Source organism: Myxocyprinus asiaticus, chromosome 23 (genome assembly GCF_019703515.2).
Source record: "Myxocyprinus asiaticus isolate MX2 ecotype Aquarium Trade chromosome 23, UBuf_Myxa_2, whole genome shotgun sequence".
Classification (NCBI taxonomy): domain Eukaryota; kingdom Metazoa; phylum Chordata; class Actinopteri; order Cypriniformes; family Catostomidae; genus Myxocyprinus; species Myxocyprinus asiaticus.
Window position 1 is genome coordinate 38,845,938 of NC_059366.1, and position 20,920 is coordinate 38,866,857.

Here is a 20,920-nt window from a genome sequence, read left to right on the forward strand (position 1 = left end):
ATGAGTCGAAGTTCCTACATTACATGATATTACAGTGTGTTTAACAAATGATAGCAGAGTAGCGGGTGTTCAAAACATGGTAAATTATACCTCATACAATGATAATCATACACCTGTAGCACAAATGCTAGAGTTGCAGCATTGTTTATCAGTTGGTTGCTAGGAGAGATTTCTGGTGACAATCAAACACCTGCTAAGCTAACGGGAGCATTGCAGTTTTGTTTCCTTAAACGTCATCTTCCGAGCATCTGGCAATGAAATGCATTTATGGTTGGAGAGGAGATATCAAGCAGGAATATCCGACATCCGACTTGAATAGAACACAGCATAATATTAGCATTTGACCTTCAATCCTAAAGCAATGGCCACCACTGCCCTGATAAACTATTTACCTAGTCCATACTCCCTAGTTATCAACAACCAGGGTTGGGAGGGTTACTTTTGGCATGTATTCCACTACAGATTACAGAATACATGCTGTAAAATGTCATTTGTAATGTATTCCATTAGATTACTCAAGGTCAGTAACGTATTCTAAATACTTTGGATTACTTCTTCAGCACTGCTAGATTTTTTCACTTGTTTTGACTATAAAAACTCTGCCAGTACAGTAAGACAAAATACACATGTTAAAAATACATTCTCTGAAAAACCTAAATATCTTATGCAGTGTTGTTTCTAAGGATTTTTAGATATTTTTACAGGAAAACAACACAAAAATTATTATCAAGAATACAATTTTTGCCCTAATATCAAAGGTCTTACTAGAAAAAATTAAATTATGATCCAATGTGAATTTTCTTGATAAAAAAATATGATCGTGCCTGGTGACGTATAGCATTTTATCTTAGCGTAAAGCTGACAATTTACACAAGATTTATTTCTATTTCTTCTGCTCCGAACTTACTTCTCTGTCTGTTCGTATGAACGTAACACATCATAAGAAAGTGTTTTACTGCTGTTCAAATGCACTTTGGATCACATCATTTATATGAATAAATGTTTTCCATCTGAAAGGACTAAATATTAAATGAAACAAATGACAATAAAATACAAAGTAATCTCTTCAGTAATCAAAATACTTTTTGAATGTAACTGTATTCTAATTACCAGTGATTTAAACTGTAACTGTAGTGGAATACAGTTACTTATATTTTGTATTTTAAATGCGTAATCCCGTTACATATATTCCGTTACTCCCCAACCCTGTCAACAACTAAGCAGACACCTGTGCGTATTATTGAAGCTGGGTGCGGCTGCTTATATCAGAATTGAATGTCACGTTTCCCAAATAAATAACGACTGCGCGCGTTCTGGTTTGATCGACACGAGCTTCGTCCAATCAGCGAGCTGATCAGAGCTAGAGGGCGTTTTCGTATCCCTCGCGGGCTGCGGCCTGCTCTGTCTGTCACCTCCTGCTGCGTAGTTCTAGCTGAACAAGACTCGTCCTCTCCCCGTTGCGCAGACGGGAGAGGCCCGCGCTGAACTAGTCAACATTGAGCGTGGAACGCATGATATTAGAGGACTGAGCACGAGTGTTCGGCTGCTAATGGAAGCGGATGGTTTTGTGCTCAGGCGGCGGATGACAGCGGACACATCGGGCGGGGAAGCCACAGTGGCTGGCGCTTCTGCGGGCGCGGAGATCCACTGGCTCGGCGGGAGATTCTGGGGAGTTTCGGATGGTCGCGTAGGGACGTTGGCACCTCGGATAGCAGCAGAACCGGAGCTACACGTTGGACATTTCTATGGCCCCCAGGAGGCCAATGATATCTCGGAACCGGACTATGAGGGTCTCCCTCAGGGCGCCTCCACCAGCACTCACATGTTAGCTGGGGCAGTCGCAGGAATTATGGAGCATTGCCTGATGTTTCCTATTGATTGTGTCAAGGTAACTAAATGCAACACATCCAAAGTTTAGTAATAATTCACAATTCTTATAACATGAGCGATCAGACAAGCAGGCGAGCTTGGAGATCCAACAAGCTGGCAAGGTCGAGTTGTTTCCCATGTGTGTGTGAACTCAAGACTATATAATTTTGTGCCTAGTCTATTCTTAGACATTTATGAAAGATACACTGGTGCACCTTTATTGCAGTTATTAATGCTGATAGTACTTTGTAGCTGTCCTGTAATCTCTCACTCATCCAGATCTGTCTGGTCTAAGTAATAACTAATGTCACAGACATGCAATTCCATAGTCTGCCACACTTTTGGGTTCTGGAACTGCTTGTTAGTTTATGTATTTATGTTGTGATGTGATTGTATCCTTCGGGCCTGAGTGTATTCTGTTTGCAGTACCTGCTATCTGTGAACCTCAGGTGTCATTGTGATACACGGGTACGAGAATGGAAGGTCACATGTGGCTTCCTCTGCTACGAAACCACGTGACCTTTTTGAAGCTCCAGGGATAGTGCGCATGCGTGTGGAGGGCACTGTAGTTTTCATGCAATCTTTACTCTGACAGATTAGAACATGTTTATTATAGCGTAGATAGTTTTGTTTTCTGTCTACATATGTTTCTGTTTGAGAAATTTAGTCTCCTTTTATAAGCTATACATTTCTTTGTTTCTTTCAAATTGTGGGCTTCAAAAGAGTACACTAAACAGTACCAGAAGGCACAGTGGTACTACCATTTGCTTGTTAAACATGGTACTGTAGTAGTGCCATGTTTTTGGGCATGTACTATGGCAGTACCATGTTATTATTTTAAGTACCTTGGAGTACCATGTAAAGATTGTGGTTTATGAATATAGTTATCTTTAACATATTTTGTAGTGATCGACCGATATGCGTTTTTAATGGCCAATGCCGATATATTGACAACAGGGTGGCCGATGTAATGGTGATAAATATGATATCACAATTTGATAGTAAATGACATGTACAGGAATTTGCTAAAAATTAAACTAGATTTAATTTATCATTATTTTTACTTTGGGATTCACAGATATAGAAATTTTGGCCAATACAATGACCGATAATTTACAGTATTTTGAGGCTGATAATCAATACATATGTCAATAAATCTAAATTTAGATATGAATCTATACTGTGTGTGGGTGCCTGATTACAAAAAGAAAAGGGTTACCTTAAAAAGCCACCTCCAGTGAACTTCAAATGAAATCAAACATGTTCAGTGGATAACTACTTTTATTAAAAAAAAAAAAACAACTGCAGAAAACAAGGAACCATCTAAATCTTTCTTTTCCCATAATCATTTACCAAATGTAGCCTACTTTGAAACAGTTTAATAAATACATTTTACATTCCTGTGGCCAACATACTTTTTTATATATATATATATATATATATATATATATATATATATATATATATATATATATATATAAAAATAAAAAAAAAGTCTGTTGACACTGCAATTTATAAGTTGATGAGTGAGCTTGCATAGTGCATTACACTTAATTCAAACCAGTCAAAAGATCACAATAAGGAATGCAAACATGTCTCAAACTCATTGTAAACATGGATAACATGACTTTACATACATAAAGAATAAAGAAACAAAACGCTTGTGTGGCATGGATAGATAAAATGGAGTGCTTACTCAGATCCAGAATGGTCTTCTAAAGAAAAGTCTGCTGCTTGTTGACGTGTCACGTCATGCGCAAAGCACCAATCAAAACCCTCATGGTGAGTAGCGTGTGCCTTTTTTCTCTCACCCCTTTTCTCCCCAATTTGGAATGCCCAGTTCCCAATGTGCTCGAAGTCCTTGTGGTGGCGTAGTGACCCGCCTCAATCCAGGTGGCAGAGGACGAATCTCGGAGACATAGTGCGCGTGGAGGCTTCACGCTATTCTTTGTGGCATCCACGCACAACTCACCACACACCCCACCGAGAGCGAGAACCACATTATAGTGACCACGAGGAGGTAACCCCATGTGACTCTACCCTCCCTAGCAACCAGGCCAATTTGGTTGCTTAGGAGACCTGGCTGGAGTCACTCAGCACGCCCTGGATTCAAACTCGCGACTCCAGGGTGGTAGTCAGCGTCTTTACTCGCTGAGCTACCCAGGCCTCCGGCTATGATTTTATCGGCTTAATATATCAGCCTAATTTTCGAATCGGACCAATAACGATAACTTTAAAAATTCACATTTATTGTCCAACACCTATATGTCTGCCGATATATTGCGCATCCCTATTTTTACTCAAAATTTCTCTTAAAGCTTTGCCTTTTGTAAAAATGGAAAATAAATATTTATATTTATTATTTAGTTAGATGGTAGAAAGCAGCTTCATCTGGTTTGTTTAGTAATCTAGGGCTGGGCGATTATGGCTACACAAATTATTTACTAAAAAATGTTTTGTGAATGAACAGGGTGTGCAAATACTTCAACTTCACTCACATTTTGGAACCCAGTTGAATGTTGTTAGAATATAAAAAGACTTACTCTGTGGAGTTTTTAGATTTGTATAATAAATTGTAGCGGTACAGATGTTTGGAATTGCATGAAGGAGTGAACCTGCTGCAATTTGCTTTCACAATGCACAGGAACCACTCTAAATGCTGTCAGGGCGGGTTTAATATTAGCGCACTGGGATAGCCTTCTATGTCTATTTAGATACACATATTGCTATATCTATAATAAACACTTTACAGGAAGAAATATGAGCGCTCCACAGGAATACGTGTTTCACAAGAAGAAATCGCTGGATTTGCGCATGTTTTGTGTAGTTAGTGCATTAAATCTTTGAAAGAAATGCAGTCATTTTCTGTAAACGAAATGCCTGCTATTTGCAGACGATATATGATAGAAGTTGTATTGCTGTCATTAGACAAGACAGTTAATAGTTACAGGGAAGTGTTGAAGAGAGATGAAGAGCTTGAGCATTTAATTCTCCCTACACATCATGAGCTTATGCACGTCTTCTCAGTCATGGGACTGCTTGAATGAGACTTTGTTGCACACCGGTCTATTATTGTGGTAACACGATGGCACTTAACAGCAAAAAATACAGTGGCTGAGTTCGGAATGGCATGCTACTCTTGCTATTCTTACTACTTCTGCCATATCAGTCTATAGTAGACTTGCATCAGTATGCAATTCCGAACTCAGCCAGTCATTCACGTGGCTCAGATAGACATTTGCTGATATTCAATAATAAGGTATACCGTGATAATTAACATGCACAATATTGTTATCGTGAGCAATTCAAAATACAGTGAACATTTCTAGATAACCTATAAACCAAATTGTTTATCAATAAATTTGATGGAAATAATTTGGATTTATTTCCATCAATAAATCAACATTCCCAACACTCTTACAACTCTTACAGTAATAGGAAGACATACCAGATAACTCAACTCTAAAATTCATGTTTCTTTTTCAATTAAACTTTTCCTTCAAAACATTACCATTGTTGTTACATGTTCATTTGCAATGAAAATAAACCGTAATAAATTAGTTAAATGCAAAATAGAAGCATTGGACTCAGACTTTTGAAAGACATGTTTTCTTTGTGATCTTTTAATTTAAAAAGTACAAAACAAGTACCTAAATCTTGTAATTAAGAACAACAATAAAGTTCATGCTGTTTTTGTAATTCAGTACAATACAGTGACAAAACCGTAGATCGTGATAAATGCTTCAGCAATTATCATGATATGAAAATTTGATGCCGTCACATCCCACGTCTCAGATGGCTTCTCCACGTGCAAGCAGGCGGTTCTCGGCGCCTTTGCTACTTGCGAAACTAACGAGAAAAATATTGGGTGATATATCGATCGACCACTAATATTTGTGTATGCATTAGAAAAATATATTTATATTTTTAAAGTAATGTTGTTTAATAAAATACTGTACATGATTTCTTATGTTTTTAATTTACAATAATAGCTGGAAACTATACTTTGATTAGTTAGTTAGCTATAATGTAACGCAATGAAAGCCATGAATTCATACATTTTTGGGGGAGAAACAATGACAGATAGTGCAAAACATTAATGATTTGTTTAATGAATCGTAGACTATTACAAGTTATTTTCATAACTGAAACAAAACCTCATCAGTGTTAGACAATTAGATTACATTATCATTCGTCATGTCCCTCGTAGCCCTGCATGGTATACCAAGTACCATAAACTATGAATGGATGTCCATCTGATACAATCACTATACCGTGGTATACCGAATCTTAATGGTCAGTAATATGGGTTGCTAACACTGGAGAGTAATCGGATTGCATTTCTAACCCATCACCACTGTGGGACTGCCAGTGCAGGTGGTGCACTGGAAGTTGCTTACTTGAATATAAACTGCGAAATGACTGAGTTTGTGGATGCACAGATTGGGATGCCATTGGGAAACTAAACTCTAAGGAAGTATTGCTGTGAGTGTTCAGCTGTTCATGTCAGGATGTGAATTGGAGGGTTCTTGTGAGATAAAAACATTTTTTTTTTTTTTTTTTTTTTGTCTTTCACAGCTGTTTCCATTTAAATGGCTCCATCTTCTGTAGATCTTTTGAAAACACAGGCCCATCTGACAACACTAATAGGCCTTGAACTGTAATTAATTTAAACAAACTCCGTGTGGACTGTCAGTGTGGAGGTCACAGAGTCTTGTAAATGGTTTCTCTTAAACCCTTGAATAGTTGCTATAAAGATTAGAAGTTTAAGCAGGGCCTTTTCCCTTAAATTGTCATGTCAGGTAATGTTTTGGTCTTTTTTTATTTTTATTTTTGGAAAACATGGAAAATCAACTGCAGGGGTTGCATCATGACCGTATGAGTGATTAGGTAAGGTAAATATAATTGTAGAGGATTATGTTTACACTTTAGTCAAAGGTTAAGTTAAAATTAACAAGCACACAGTGTGGCACACAGCACATTGCTCCTGATGAGAACTAATTTATGCAGAATGACAATGAAATGCAGAATATTGAAGTAACAGCACCTGTTCAGCGGCATAATGCTGTCCATAATTAGAAGAGATGTCATAATTTAAGTGTTCCCAGACCGTCTTACATCAGGGTTCCCACAGTCATTGTCAGGAAATTTTAAAATTATGATTTTCAGACCTGCAAACTTAATAAAAAAAAAAAAAAAAACTTAAGTAAAAATATATATATATTCTAATTATGCTTTGAGTGTGATCTCTATTAAATTATTTTAAAAATCCTTATTCCGTATTTAAAAACAACTGGAAAAGATATGGAAAATCAGTGATCAAAAACTGGGAGAACCCTCTATTACATGTAACTTCTGTCTGGGAAATGATGATTTATTTATTTTTTTCTATTTTATACAAACTGTACTGTATGTTTAGCTCATGTCCTAAAACATGTTTTCACAGTTCTTGAAATCGTTGTCTAAGTGATGATGCACTAAAGGTCAAAAACAGTAATTTTACCAGTCTGTTATTTCTCAATAGAAATTAAATATTTTATTTCAAATCAAATCATTTCATTCTAATAGAAACAGAAAAGACTAGTTCTCTGTTTTATTTTACAAACCTCTTCCTGTTAGATATTTTAGTTCCTCACTACCCTGTCATGAGGAACTGGCTTTAGACCCAATTTACGCACATTTATTGGCAAATCTCATTCTTTCGTCATGCATAATAAAGAAATACAGTCTCCTTAAAGGAATCATTTTAATCAAGCAGCCATAGCTGGCAGCTTAAGTGTAACCACATTACAGCTGTTGTTGTTCTGAAATTATTCTAAACCAATATTTTCAACTTCATGTAGATAACCTTATCAATTTAAATATGGCTTTTACGACGATCTTGATTAGGTTTAAGGCCACAGTGTAAATACAATACAGGCTACATTTTTCCTCATTGAATGTCAGTGTTTCTGGCATGCATGTGGGAGTGTGCTGCACATATTGATTTGCATCCACAAAAGTGCTATTTGAATTTGATCTGATAGTTGCAAAATATAGATCCAAGATGCCATATCTTTTCAACATGCCAGTGTGTTTCTGGGCCATTGCGTGAACATTTTCAATTTACAACGTATTTTTTGGGCCGTTGTGTGCATGAATGCAAAAGCAAATCAGAGGCGTTTAAATTGGCATATCAGTAATGATTTATACTGTGTATAATTTATTCAAAATGTGAATAAAACTATTTTTCAAGCAATTCAAATAATAAAGCAATTCAGGAACACTGTTTTCAGCCTATTTTGATACATAACTACATAAATATTATGGCATGCAGCTGCCCCACACAAAATAAGTAATTTAATGTAAATTCTATTAATCAAAATGAATAATCGCAATAACAGTATCAAAGAAAATAATCTGCAGTTATGGTTTTCATCAGTCGTGTGGCCCTATGTGAAATGCAGCTTTCCTCTGCACTGTGATTTGGGTAGTTGATATGTTACATGGACACTAACTTGTTCATCAACATCACAGTTTTTGTTTAAAATGTATAGGTTATATATATATATATATATATATATATATATATATATATATATATATATATATATATATATATATATATATATATATATATATATATATATATTTTTTTTTTTAAGTTTAAAAATTTTATTTATTTAATTTAACCATTTTTTGCCTTCACTAGTTCATTTTAAATGGTACTGCAGTGACAAATAAATTTTTAAAACTATTAACATTCCATTTAGTCTCTCAGTTAATATGAAGTAACAATAAATGCATGCACAATGATTACAAAACAATTAACAAAATGTTCTTTAAAATACTTTTTGATAGTTTAGCTTTCCAAAGTTTAGTCCTCCAAAGTATTCTATGTCAACTACCCATTTAAATGCCCTCATAATGATTTATGATCTACTATAGCTCTTAATATTCTATTAAAGTGCAAATTATTTTTCTTAATAGTCTTAGGCTAAGAGGTATACATTCTCAATCTTGAGAATTTGTATTGATGAATGAAGTATTTGACACAAATGGATGAGACAAAGTTTGTTTTAAATGGTTAGAAAAAAATATGCCCTCATAAAGGTAAAAATGCCTCTGAAAATCTAATCCAGAGGGGAAATATTGCCCCTTAATATAGAAGTTAATTTCTAACCCTGATTAATGCATTTGTTTTTTGTTTCAGACCCGCATGCAGAGCCTGCAGCCTGACCCGGCCGCTCGCTACCGTAATGTGATGGACGCTCTGCGGCGCATCGTGAGGACAGAGGGCATCTGGAGGCCAATCAGAGGCCTGAATGTGACAGCTGTAGGGGCAGGGCCAGCCCATGCACTTTACTTTGCCTGCTATGAAAGGTTGAAAAAGGTCCTCAGCGATGTCATCCATCCAGGAGCAAACAGTCATTTGGCGAACGGTACCAGTTTTCCTGCCATCAGCAAAGCTAAATCTTCTCACAGGCACACACACGCAATTCATTTGCAGTGTTGGAGTGAAAGTTCAAAACAGGAATGAATTTCTACAGAGGACAGTCAGCAGTCATGTGTTTTTAAGCTGAGATTTCTTTTTTTATATATTTTAAAATGACTTAAAAAAAAAATTCTGAACTCGGTTTTAAAAGTTTCTGAAGTTAAGCCATAGTTTGTGGCTGTCCACATTTCAGAACAAGTTATTTGGCAGTGGTTATTTCAATTCAGTTATTTGTAAGCAATATGTATTACTCAAACATAGGCCCATGTCTTCTCGACTGACTCCTTTAAAACAGCCTTCTGTGGAAGTCCCAAAATAACTAAACAATTCCCCTCTCCTGTGTCACGATAGCAGCTATGAATATGAGCTATGAATAAGAGAGATCATGTTTCATCTTTGAAAAGAGATGGATTGAAAAAACTGCTAAAATTGTTTTAGAATAAGAACAAATTGATTTGCACAGATATTAAAAAGCTGCTAGTGAGAAAAATAAGCTGTTTGAATGAAAATAAGTTCTTATTTTAATAGAAGTGTGACTTTTGGGATGTTGACTAGGCTATGTTCACACAGGCAATAAAAAAATCAGAGTTTCTGAATCTGACTCAGATCCGTTTAGGTTGTTAGTAGGTCTGAACAGGACAAAAACACATAAAATCAGATTTTTACAAGCCTGATCTAAACCACATTTATAGGTGGTTTGGAATCCGAATAAAATAAATATTTTTCGGATTTAATGCGTTTTTTCGCCATTCATTATGGGGGTTGTTTCATCAGGTGTTGCGACGAGAAGACGTACTGCTTTCCAAATGCCATAAATGCAGGGGCAAGTTTGATTTCTGTGACCCAAGCGACCGACCAACCCGGGGCCCCATTTAAAAAAAGTTCGCTTAAAAAAAAAAAAACACATAAAATAGATTTTAAATCATACTTTTTAATTCATCCTATCAGCTGTTTTAACAAAGTACATTTAAAATATTTAATGAAATTTAAATTCCATTGTTAGAGTATATATTAATATTTTAACCCAACAATTATTTATTGTTGTCCAGTTTGTCATAATAATATGATACATTATTATTAATATTACTTTGATGACTTGTTGTATACAATAGTAATACTATATATTTCTGTCTTATTTACTTTACTTTCATCTGGAGCTTATATTCTGATGCTGCAGTGTATTGTTCACCATGTTGCAAAAGGCTGTATTTTATGTAAGCATTGTAGGCAACATTCGTAACTGTAACAGTAAATATAGAAGGCGCGGCGGCCCCTCAGCACACTATAGCAGAAGGAAAACAACATTGCCGTTTTCAGCGCTGATAACTTTGCTTGGTGAGAATAATCTGGAATAATGTTAAACATTGTAACAGTCATCTCTTTGCAACCTGAACTTGTCCAGAACGTTAAATATTTGTGACACCTGCGTTAAAAACAAGCCAGACACAGTGTCTAAAAATGTGCCCGTCCAGCGTGAGACACTGAAGAAACTGCTTGACATGGTACAGGGACGTTCGTCCGGCGTGTTTACATAGAAAAACAATGGAAAACAGAGCAGATGCACGCAAAAACACTTTCGGTGTGAACGGCCCCCAACTCATCCGTTCACACGTATCTATGCGAGTGAAAGTGCATGGGTGAAATGAGTTCGGAAGGCCTGTATATTTTCTCATAAATTACAAACCCGAACCCAAAGTCCTACTGACCAGAACCCGGCGGCATCGTGAACTGCCCTAAGACCGCAGACAACAGCGTATCCCTATGCCACACACGGATGATCATCATTAAATGGAACGCACCCATCATGTATATGTTACAGGGCAGCCAAAGCAGCATAAACCTATTTTACAATAACACAGACATTGGCTTTATCTACCCAAAGTGATGTGCTAAGGTGCAGTAACACACCAGCTGCGAGCCACCACAACGCGAAAAGGTATTGAATGTCTCATGAGAATTTGGGACGCTGGAGCATTTTGAGTGCTTCAATGGAGGATGCGGGTCCTCTTCAAGAGTCTCGCTGTCCGACCCTTTTATGCTTTTGTATGGGACACAAAGCCTCCAGAACTAGACGTTTCTCTGCATGCTAAAATACAGGACAATAGTCATCCCGTATGGAATAATTTCAGACAAAAATACTTGATGTCCCAGCTAAATCAAGGCCGTTATAAACCCTAGCAGCAACAGCATTGCATATGCCACCTCTTCCGTTTGGATTTGAGAAAAAAGTCAGATTTTTCCTGCAGTGTGAACAAAGATATTCCTTAAATAACTCCTGTTAGAAACTAGAGTTCTTGGTAGTAGTTTTAAGTCATAAGTTGTGTATTATACAAGAGAGTTTTGTGTGGTCTGAAACGGAGTCAAGCGCACAATCACATGCAGTATTAGGTATGTATAATTTGTTAAATGCACATGTCATATCATGCTGTAAGGGTGGGTAGGGTTTGACTGAACTTATGGTGAAAGTGATTGTTGGTGTTGCTTTGCAGTGTCTCTTTTCTTTCTGTTTTCTCCAGGTCAGGGTGAAAAGGGGGTAAGTGATTGCTGGTATATTAACTGTTACCAGTAATGTTCATATTGTTGAACAAGAATATCACATGGCTTGGACCAACATAAATCAATTAGGCCCATTTATTTTCTTTTAGGAAAACATTGAAGATCCAGAAACAACAGCAGTTTGTGCAACTTACTGTAAAACACAATGACATGAGCAAAGTAAATGCCAGTTTTCTGAACAAAAGACTCTTTCTCTCTTCACTGTACATTCCACTTAGTTAATACCAGTTAACACAGTCAATCCCTAATCTCTCTGTTAAATCAAATGGGAAATTTGGTTACTGTCTCCACTGCTGCTCTGGCCCAAGGCTGTTTGTATCCGAATGTTGTGTTTTGCGTCCATTGACTCTCCTCTCTGTGTGTGTGTGTGCACCCTGTTTTTGGTGTTAATTTTTGAGGGTCTGTGTTACAGGGGCCGCTGGATGTGTTGCTACATTGCTTCATGATGCTGCCATGAATCCAGCTGAAGGTATATCTGCCTTACTCTCACTTCCTGTAAACATGAAATACATGGATACTTAGGAATTCTTTTCTTTGGCATAGAGACAGCAGTGTTGAGAAATATTCAGAATTTCAAATTTCTGAATTTTAATTCATGAGTTGAAATTTGAATTGAATTGGCCACGCCCCACATGATGTTGAATTGGAATGACAAAAAAAAGGAATTAATGGGTTAGCAATTCAAAGAATTTACATACAGTCACAAAATGGAGGAATTCCATGAGTTAAAATAGTTCCAACGAAACATATAATTACATCATTAATGTTAAATAATTATAGTTCAAGTTCGATAATGTCAAAATGGTTAAATTGATCAAACCACATTTTAATTTTGCCATATACTGTAGATCGAAAAAATGTCCACCACATTGTTTCAGAGCATTCAAATATGGGTAAAATTAGAGTATTCTGAGAATTTCCACCACAATGTTCATAAAATGAAACTTAATTTTTTAAAGGGATAGATCACTCAAAAATTAAAATGCTGTCATAATTTCCTCACCCTCATGCCACCCCAGATGTGTATGACTTTTACTTTCTTCAGCAGAACACAAAGTTTTTTTAGACAAATATCTCCAATCATTTGTTCCATACAATGCAAGTGAATGGTGATCAGACCTTTTGTAGCTTCAAAAAGCACATAAAGGAAAGATAAAAGTAATACATATGACACCAGAATTTAAATCCATATCTTCAGAAGCAATAGAATAGGTGTGGGTGAGAAACAGAACAATATTTAAATCTTTTTTTACTCTAAATCTCCACTTTAACGCTCACTTTCAGATGGGAAAGTGAAAGTGGAGATTTATAGTAAAAAAAAAAAAGACTTAAATTATGATCTGTTTTTCAACCACACCCACCATATTGCTTCTGAAGATATGGATTTAAACACTGGAGTCTTATGGATTACTTCTGTTGGAGCTACAAAGGCCTGATCACCATTCATTTGCATTGTATGGACCTACAGATCTGAGATATTCCTCAAAAAAAAATGTTGTGTGTTTTTCTGAAGAAAGACATACACATCTGGGATGGCATGAGGGTGAGTAAATGATGGGAGAATTGTCATTTTTGGGTGAACTATCCCTTTAAATAGAGTGAAAAATGTATATAAATGTAAGATCTATAAAAAAGACAGAAGTTGTATAATGTAATTACAGTTCTGCATCCTGATTACTCCGTTTCACATTAAATTTAAATTTAGGAATTTATTTTGCATTTGAAAGTTCTTTAATCAATTTTGAATGGTGCACAACCATGACAGACAGAAAAGTCAGACAAAAAAAAAATAAAATGTTTTTAGTTTTTGGATATGTACTGTGGTAGACCATGTTTTTCTTTTAAGAACATCTGAGTACCATGTAAATACTCAAGAGTATGTGAATATGGAAGTCTTATCTTTTTTTCTTTTCTTTTTGTATTGGGGGTTTCAGCTCAAGGTTGCCAGTTTCAACCACTGCCACAAACACTATCCAGTTGCACGCTGGACAGTTCACTGTGCACTTCCAGCCAAGAGGTGGCAGCAAAGAGTTGTCCAATTTATTTCCAGTTCATCGCAAAATCCTCAAAAGAACATATTTCCCATAAGACAGCCTTGTGGAAGCAGTTAGCCTTGCTTTACTTAACAGCTGTGCAGTGTTGAAACAGTAGTATTAGTGGAAAATCCCTATGGCCTGAGTCTTGATCTGACTGTAGTGTTCGTTTCTGCACTCTTGAGGTTCATGGTTAATCAGTGCAGGTGCCAGACTGAGGCCTTGTAAGGACACCTGTCATGTCTATTCCCCGTTGACTGCTTGACTGTAGGTCAGACTGGAGGCTTATTTGATCTAGTTATGTCCGGATGAATGAGCCAACACAGTCTTAAACATTTCTGCTTTGATGGGCATACTGTGTTTCAGTCATGACCTGATGCCTTGGTCAGTGTGTTTGCCACCTGCAAAATCCTTTTTCCCTCCTCAGATGTTTTTTAAGGAAGCCACTGATTATAAAAAAAAAAAAAAAAAATAGATTTTAAGCATATTTAGTTTTCGGCTGAGTTTTGTATTTAGCAAGCTGTGGTATTCAATATGCAATATTTTTTCCCCATCAAAACTAGTGATAAAATTCAGAGTGTCAGCTTCTGTTACGGTGGCCAGTGATGTGAGGCTCATTCGCTCATATATATATATATATATATATATATATATATATATATATATATATATATATATATATATATATATACATATATATATATATATTATAATATATTCTTTTTATTTTTTTTCTCTGAACTATGAAGTTACAAAAGTGCTATTCACCCACAACAGATACTTAAAGGAATATTCCCTGTTCAATACTAGTTAAGCTCAGTCGACAGCATTTAATTAATTTTGTCTCTTCCCACCTTTTCTTTAAAAACAAAAAAGCAAAAATTGAGGTAACAGTGAGGCACCTACAATGGAAGTGTATGGGTCCAATGTTGGAGGGTTTATAAGCAGAAATGTGAAGCTTATAATTTTATAAAAGCATTTACATTAATTCTTCTGTTAAAACTCCTGTATTATTTGAGCTGTAAAGTTGTTCGAATTGTCATTTTTACAGTTGTTTTAGGGTCTTAGGGTTTGTTGACATCGTCATGGCAATAACTTTACACAGAAAAGGTTAAGTGATTTTTATCATATTAAAATCATGTTAACACATTCTGTTTATGTCTCGTAGCTATACTTTTGTAACCGTGAGTATTTTAGCATTTACGGATTGTCCCCCATTCACTTCCATTTAACTGCCTCACTGTAAACCTGATTTTCACCTTTTTTAAAGAAAGCGAGTGTCAAGTCAATTTATTTTTGTGGTATTTAACATTATGCCACAAATGCTGTTGATTGAGCTTAACTCGTACTGAACACGGAATATTTCAAATATTTAACATTATTTACACCTCTGCTATGATAAACACATTTTCCATTTCTGAGTTCAAATGTTTATTTTATTAATGGAGATTAAGTTTGGAGACAGTACAAGTAAATCATAAAACTCCCATTAAAAGCTGAACTTGCTGAAGAAGGAATTGTTAGCATAAGTAGTTTGAAATAATATTTTATTATGATTTAAAAAAAAAAAAAAAAAAAAAGCATCTTGTTTTAAAATAGTATTAATGTTTGAATAATGTTTGGCCACTGAAGCAAAGTCAGGTGGTGTAACCAACATGCAGGGAGCCATTCTGGTGTCATGTGATATATACTGTGTATATATATATGTATTACAGTTGAAGTCAGAAGTTTACATACACCTTAGCCAAATACATTTAAACTCAGTTTTTCACAATTCCTGACATCTAATTTTAGAAAACATTCCCTGTCTTAGGTCAGTTAGGATCACTACTTTATTTAAGTGTGTGAAATGTCAGAATAATAGTAGAGATAATGATTTATTTCAGCTTTTATTTTTCTCATCACATTCCCATTGGGTCAGAAGTTTACATACAATTTGAAAGTAATTGGTAGCATTGCCTCTAAATTGTTTAACTTGGGTCAAACATGTTTTGTAGCCTTCCACAAGCTTCTCACTATAAGTTGCTGGAATTTTGGCCCATTCCTCCAGACAGAACTGGTGTAACTGAGTCAGGTTTGTAGACCCCCTTGCTCGCACACTCTTTTTCAGTTCTGCCCACAAATTTTCTGTCAGACTGAGGTCAGGGCTTTGTGATGCCACTCCAATACCTTGACTTTGTTGTCCTTAAGCCATTTTGCCCCAACTTTGTAGGTATGCTTGGGGTCATTGTCCATTTGGAAGACCCATTTGCTACCAAGCTTTAACTTCCTGGCTGATGTCTTGAGATGTTGCTTCAATAAATCCACATAATTTTCTTTCCTCATGATGCCATCTATTTTGTGAAGTGCACCAGTCCCTCCTGCAGCAAAGCACCCCCACAATATGATGCTGCCACCCCCATGCTTCACGGTTAGGATGGTGTTCTTCGGCTTGCAAGCCTCACCCTTTTTCCTCCAAACATAACAATGGTCATTATGGCCAAAAAGTTCCATATTTGTTTCATCAGACCAGAGGAAATTTCTCCAGAATGTAAGATCTTTGTCCCCATGTGCACTTGCAAACTGTAGTCTGGCTTTTTTATGGTGGTTTTGGAGCAGTGGCATTTCCTTGCTGAGCAGCCTTTCAGGTTATGTCGATATAGGACTCGTTTTACTGTGGATACAGATACTTGTCTACCTGTTTCCTCCAGCATCTTCACAAGGTCCTTTGCTGTTGTTCTGTGATTGATTTGCACTTTTCGCACCAAACTACGTTCATCTCTAGGAGACAGAATGCGTCTCCTTCCTGAACGGTATGATGGCTGCGTGGTCCCATGGTGTTTATACTTGCATACTATTGTTTGTACAGATGAACGTGGTACCTTCAGGCTTTGGAAATTGCTCCCAAGGATGAACCAGACTTGTGGAGCTCCACAGTTTTTTTCTGAGGTCTCGGCTGATTTCTTTTGATTTTCCCATGATGTCATGCGAAGAGGCATTGAGTTTGAAGGTAGGCCTTAAAATACATCCACAGGTACACCTCCAGTTCAGTACACCTCCTATCAGAAGCTAATTGTCTAAATCTAAGCTGCTTAAAGGCAAAGTTAACTTAGTGTATGTAAACTTCTGACCCACTGGAATTGTGTTCTAGTCAATTAAAAGTGAAACAATCTGTCTGTAAACAATTGTTGGAAAAATAACTTGTCATGCACAAAGTAGATGTCCTAAACGACTTGCCAAAACTATAGTTTTCTAATATGAAATCTGTGGAGTGGTTAAATGACTTTCAGTGACTTCAATCTAAGTGTATGTAAACTTCTGACTTCAGCTCTGTGTGTGTGTGTGTGTGTATATGTATATGTATATGTGTGTGTGTGTGTGTATATATATATATATATATATATATATATATAAAACGGAGGTCCCCTTTAGACCCTCATGTCTGTGTTAACTTTTGACAAGATCTCAAATATTTTGACATTTTTACGAAAATAAAATAGACATTTTCCTTGAAAAAAAAATCTTGATTTTCAAGACTCAAAAATGTATTATATTTGTAAAGGAAAAAAATACGTTTAAAATTAAAAAAGCTTTTTTGAGATTAATGATTTACTTGTGTACACTCGTGAAATCCTGGTGCAAGGAAATTATTTTAATACATTTTACTTGATGGTTACACCACTTGACATTTTAAAAGTCATAAAATTTTTATTTTTTATTATTTATTTATTTTTTAGAAAATGCTTAATAAAAAAATGTATGATGCCAACACGGAGACAAAGATTACTACGAACTTGACACACTTGTTTTTAACAAGATTTTAAAAAGATTTCTCATTTTTATCACATTGGACAGCCTTATTTGTCAACAAGAGGTCAACTGATACAGGTTTTTTTTTTTTTTTTATGGTCTATCTAGAAAGCAAGATCTGCAATATATAATTTAAAATGTACACAAAATTGCAGAAATTTAATCAACTTATTTTACACAATATTTACTCAAAATCATGAAAAAAAAGTATTTAAATACAGAGAATGTGCACTATCCATCAGCTAGCTGGTGCAATTATCGTCTATGATCATCCCAAAATGGTCTAATATTGGCCCATTAAAGGAATAGTACACCTGAAAATGAAAATTCTCTCATCATTTACTCACCCTTATTCCATCCCAGATGTGTATGACTTTCTTTCATCAGCTGAACACAAATGAAGATTTTTAGAAGAATTTCTCAGCTCTTTTGGTCCAGACAATGCAAATGAATGGGTGCCAAAATTTTGAATCTCCAAAAATCACAGAATAAACAGTATCTTCAGAAGCAATATGATAAGTGTGGGTGAGAAACAGATCACTTTCACATTCTTCTTGTGTATTTGGTGATTCACATTCTTCATGCATTCTGCCCTCTACTGTGCAGGGAGAAGAATTTCAAGCCAAAAAAAAAGGACTTGAATATTGGTCTGTTTCTCACCCACACCTATCATTTCACTTCTGAAGATATGGATTTAACTACTGGAGTCATATGGATTACTTTTATGAAAAATGTTGGCACCCATTCTCTTGCATTGCATGGACCAAAAGAGCTGAAGTATTCTTCTAAAATTAATAATTTGTGTTCTGCAGAAGAAAGAAAGTCATACACATCTGGGATGGCATGAATGTGAGTAAATGATAAGAGAATTTTCATTTTTAGGTGAACTATCCCTTTAATCTGCTAGGCTGATATATTGGTCTATCACTACTTTTTTACAAATGTTTTATAAAAAAAATATATATATTTCTAATTGCTTCAAATAAATGTTGCAATTCTGCTACAGTGGGTCTCAGAGGGTTAATGTTCTCCCTCCTCTTCCCTTTTGTTTCCTTTCCAACTGCAATGACCTTCCTCCACCACTGTGTTTGTTTCCTGGGTGACCCTTCAGTGGTGAAGCAGAGGATGCAGATGTACAACTCGCCATACCATGGCGTTCTGGACTGTGTACGCTGTGTGTGGCAGCGGGAGGGGGCGTTGGCCTTTTATCGCAGTTACACCACTCAGCTCACCATGAACGTGCCATTCCAGGCACTGCACTTCATGACCTACGAATACCTGCAAGAGCTGCTCAACCCCCAAAGACATTACAAACCCTCCTCCCACATGGTGTCCGGCGCGCTGGCGGGGGCCATCGCCGCCGCCGCGACCACACCACTGGACGTTTGCAAGACGCTGCTGAACACACAGGAGTCTCTGGCACTTAACCCTGTCAGCCAGAGCGGAAGTCAAATCTCGGGCCTTGGCCATGCCTTCCGGACTGTCTACAGGCTTGGCGGCCTGCCTGCTTATTTCAAAGGCGTGCAGGCGAGGGTCATATACCAGATGCCCTCCACTGCCATCAGCTGGTCCGTCTATGAGTTCTTCAAGTACGTTATAACCAAACACCAGCACGAGAAGCGCAGGACCCAGAGGGATGGAGAGAAGTAGCCACCCACGAACAGGCAGCAGCTGCCCTGACCTTGACTTTCTCTCTCGTCTCCGTTGCTCGCAGAACCACCACACAAGCACTCAAGCTGCAAAAGGATTGATTACTGTATAACGATACGCACATATTGAGTCCAATCACGCATGTCTGTTTACTTCCTTTCAGTGAGCATTTAAAGGGATAGATCACCTAAAAATAATTAACTCATGTTTTTCCCAATCCATATTACTCTTTCTTCCATGGAACTAAAAAGAAAATGATATCCTCAGTTATCATTCACTTGCATTGTATGGAAAAAAGATTAAATGAAAGTGACTGAAGCTGACATTCTACCTAACATCTTCTTTTGTGGTCCATGGAAGAAGAAAAGTCACGTGGATTTGGAATGACTTGAGCGCAAGTGAATTATAACAGTTTTCATTTTTGGCCGAACTATCCCTTTATAAAACTGATGCTTCCATTTGTAAATCAGCTAATAATCGTGACCCAAGTTCTCACTGTGACAGCTGAGATTTTTGTTCATGGCATCATCAAAGACGAAAAGTACATTGCACTCTTTTATCAGTCAGCCCACAATACACGTTTGTGATTCTTTAAATCCCACAAGGGGGCGTCAGAGGCCTCATCAGTGAGTGAAGTGAAAATATGTTAATGAGGGAGAGGTCCAGTAAATATCTGGGTTGGAGTTTATAGTCTCTAGACTTCTAGAAACTCTCCCTTCATATTAATATCTGAACCATACATAAGAGCAAATCAGACTTTTATTTTTCTAATTGCCAGCCAAAATACATACGCATAATTGAAGACATGGTAACACTTTACAATAAGTTACAAAAATGTGTTAAAATAAATTAATCCATCACAAACTAACAGTGAAAAATGTTTTTGTTACTGCTTTAATTTACAAATAAACGATTGTTTAATTGTTAGTTAATATTAGTCCTTAATGCATTAAAGGGAGTTCACCCAAAAAGTAAAATTATCTCATCATTTACTCATCCTCATGCCATCCTAGATGTGTATGACTTTCTTTCATCTGCTGAACACAAAACAAAGATTTTTAGAGGAATATCTCAGCTCTGTAGGTCCAAAATCCACATAAAGGAAACATAAAAGTACTCCAGATCACTCTGGTGGTTAAATCCATATTTTTTGAAGCTATATGATAGGTGTGGGTGAGAAACAGATCAATGTTTAAGTCCTTTTTCCTTCATTTTCTCCTTCTGTTTTTTGTGATCCACATTCTTCATGTATGTTGCCCCTTACTGGGCAGGGAGGAGAATTTAAAGAAATTACTTAAATATTGATCTGTTTCTCACCCACACCTATCATATTGTGTCTGGACACATGGATCTAATGACTGGAGCCATATGGATTACTTTTATGCTCCCTTTATGTGGATTTTGGAGATTAAAAATTTTGTCATATCATTAGCAATTGGGATTTTGAACAACATTAAAATAATTGATAGAATGTAGACCTGTACAGTAATTTATTTCCATCTCTGGCTGAAAAGCACTAAAGAGATATGAAAGATATCTATAATAGAGG

At 36.4% G+C, this 20,920-nt stretch overlaps 1 protein-coding gene across 1 annotated transcript; it reads left to right on the top strand.

Annotated features, from left to right (window-relative positions):
- The first annotated feature begins 1,365 nt into the window (after window positions 1-1,365).
- On the top strand, window positions 1,366-20,348 carry LOC127413860 (mitoferrin-2). Its single transcript, XM_051651352.1, has 4 exons — window positions 1,366-1,888; window positions 9,062-9,290; window positions 12,312-12,368; window positions 18,833-20,348. Exons 1-4 carry the CDS (start codon window positions 1,550-1,552, stop codon window positions 19,369-19,371), a joined length of 1,164 nt encoding a protein of 387 aa, XP_051507312.1. The 5' UTR covers window positions 1,366-1,549; the 3' UTR covers window positions 19,372-20,348.
- Window positions 20,349-20,920: the final 572 nt, after the last annotated feature.

Coding starts and splice junctions, on each gene's coding strand:
- LOC127413860 (XM_051651352.1), top strand. CDS start 1,550: ATGGAAGCGGATGGTTTTGTGCTCAGGCGGCGGATGACAGCGGACACA. Junction 1,889..9,061: donor TTCCTATTGATTGTGTCAAG/GTAACTAAATGC, acceptor TTTTTGTTTCAG/ACCCGCATGCAGAGCCTGCA. Junction 12,369..18,832: donor TGCCATGAATCCAGCTGAAG/GTATATCTGCCT, acceptor GTGACCCTTCAG/TGGTGAAGCAGAGGATGCAG.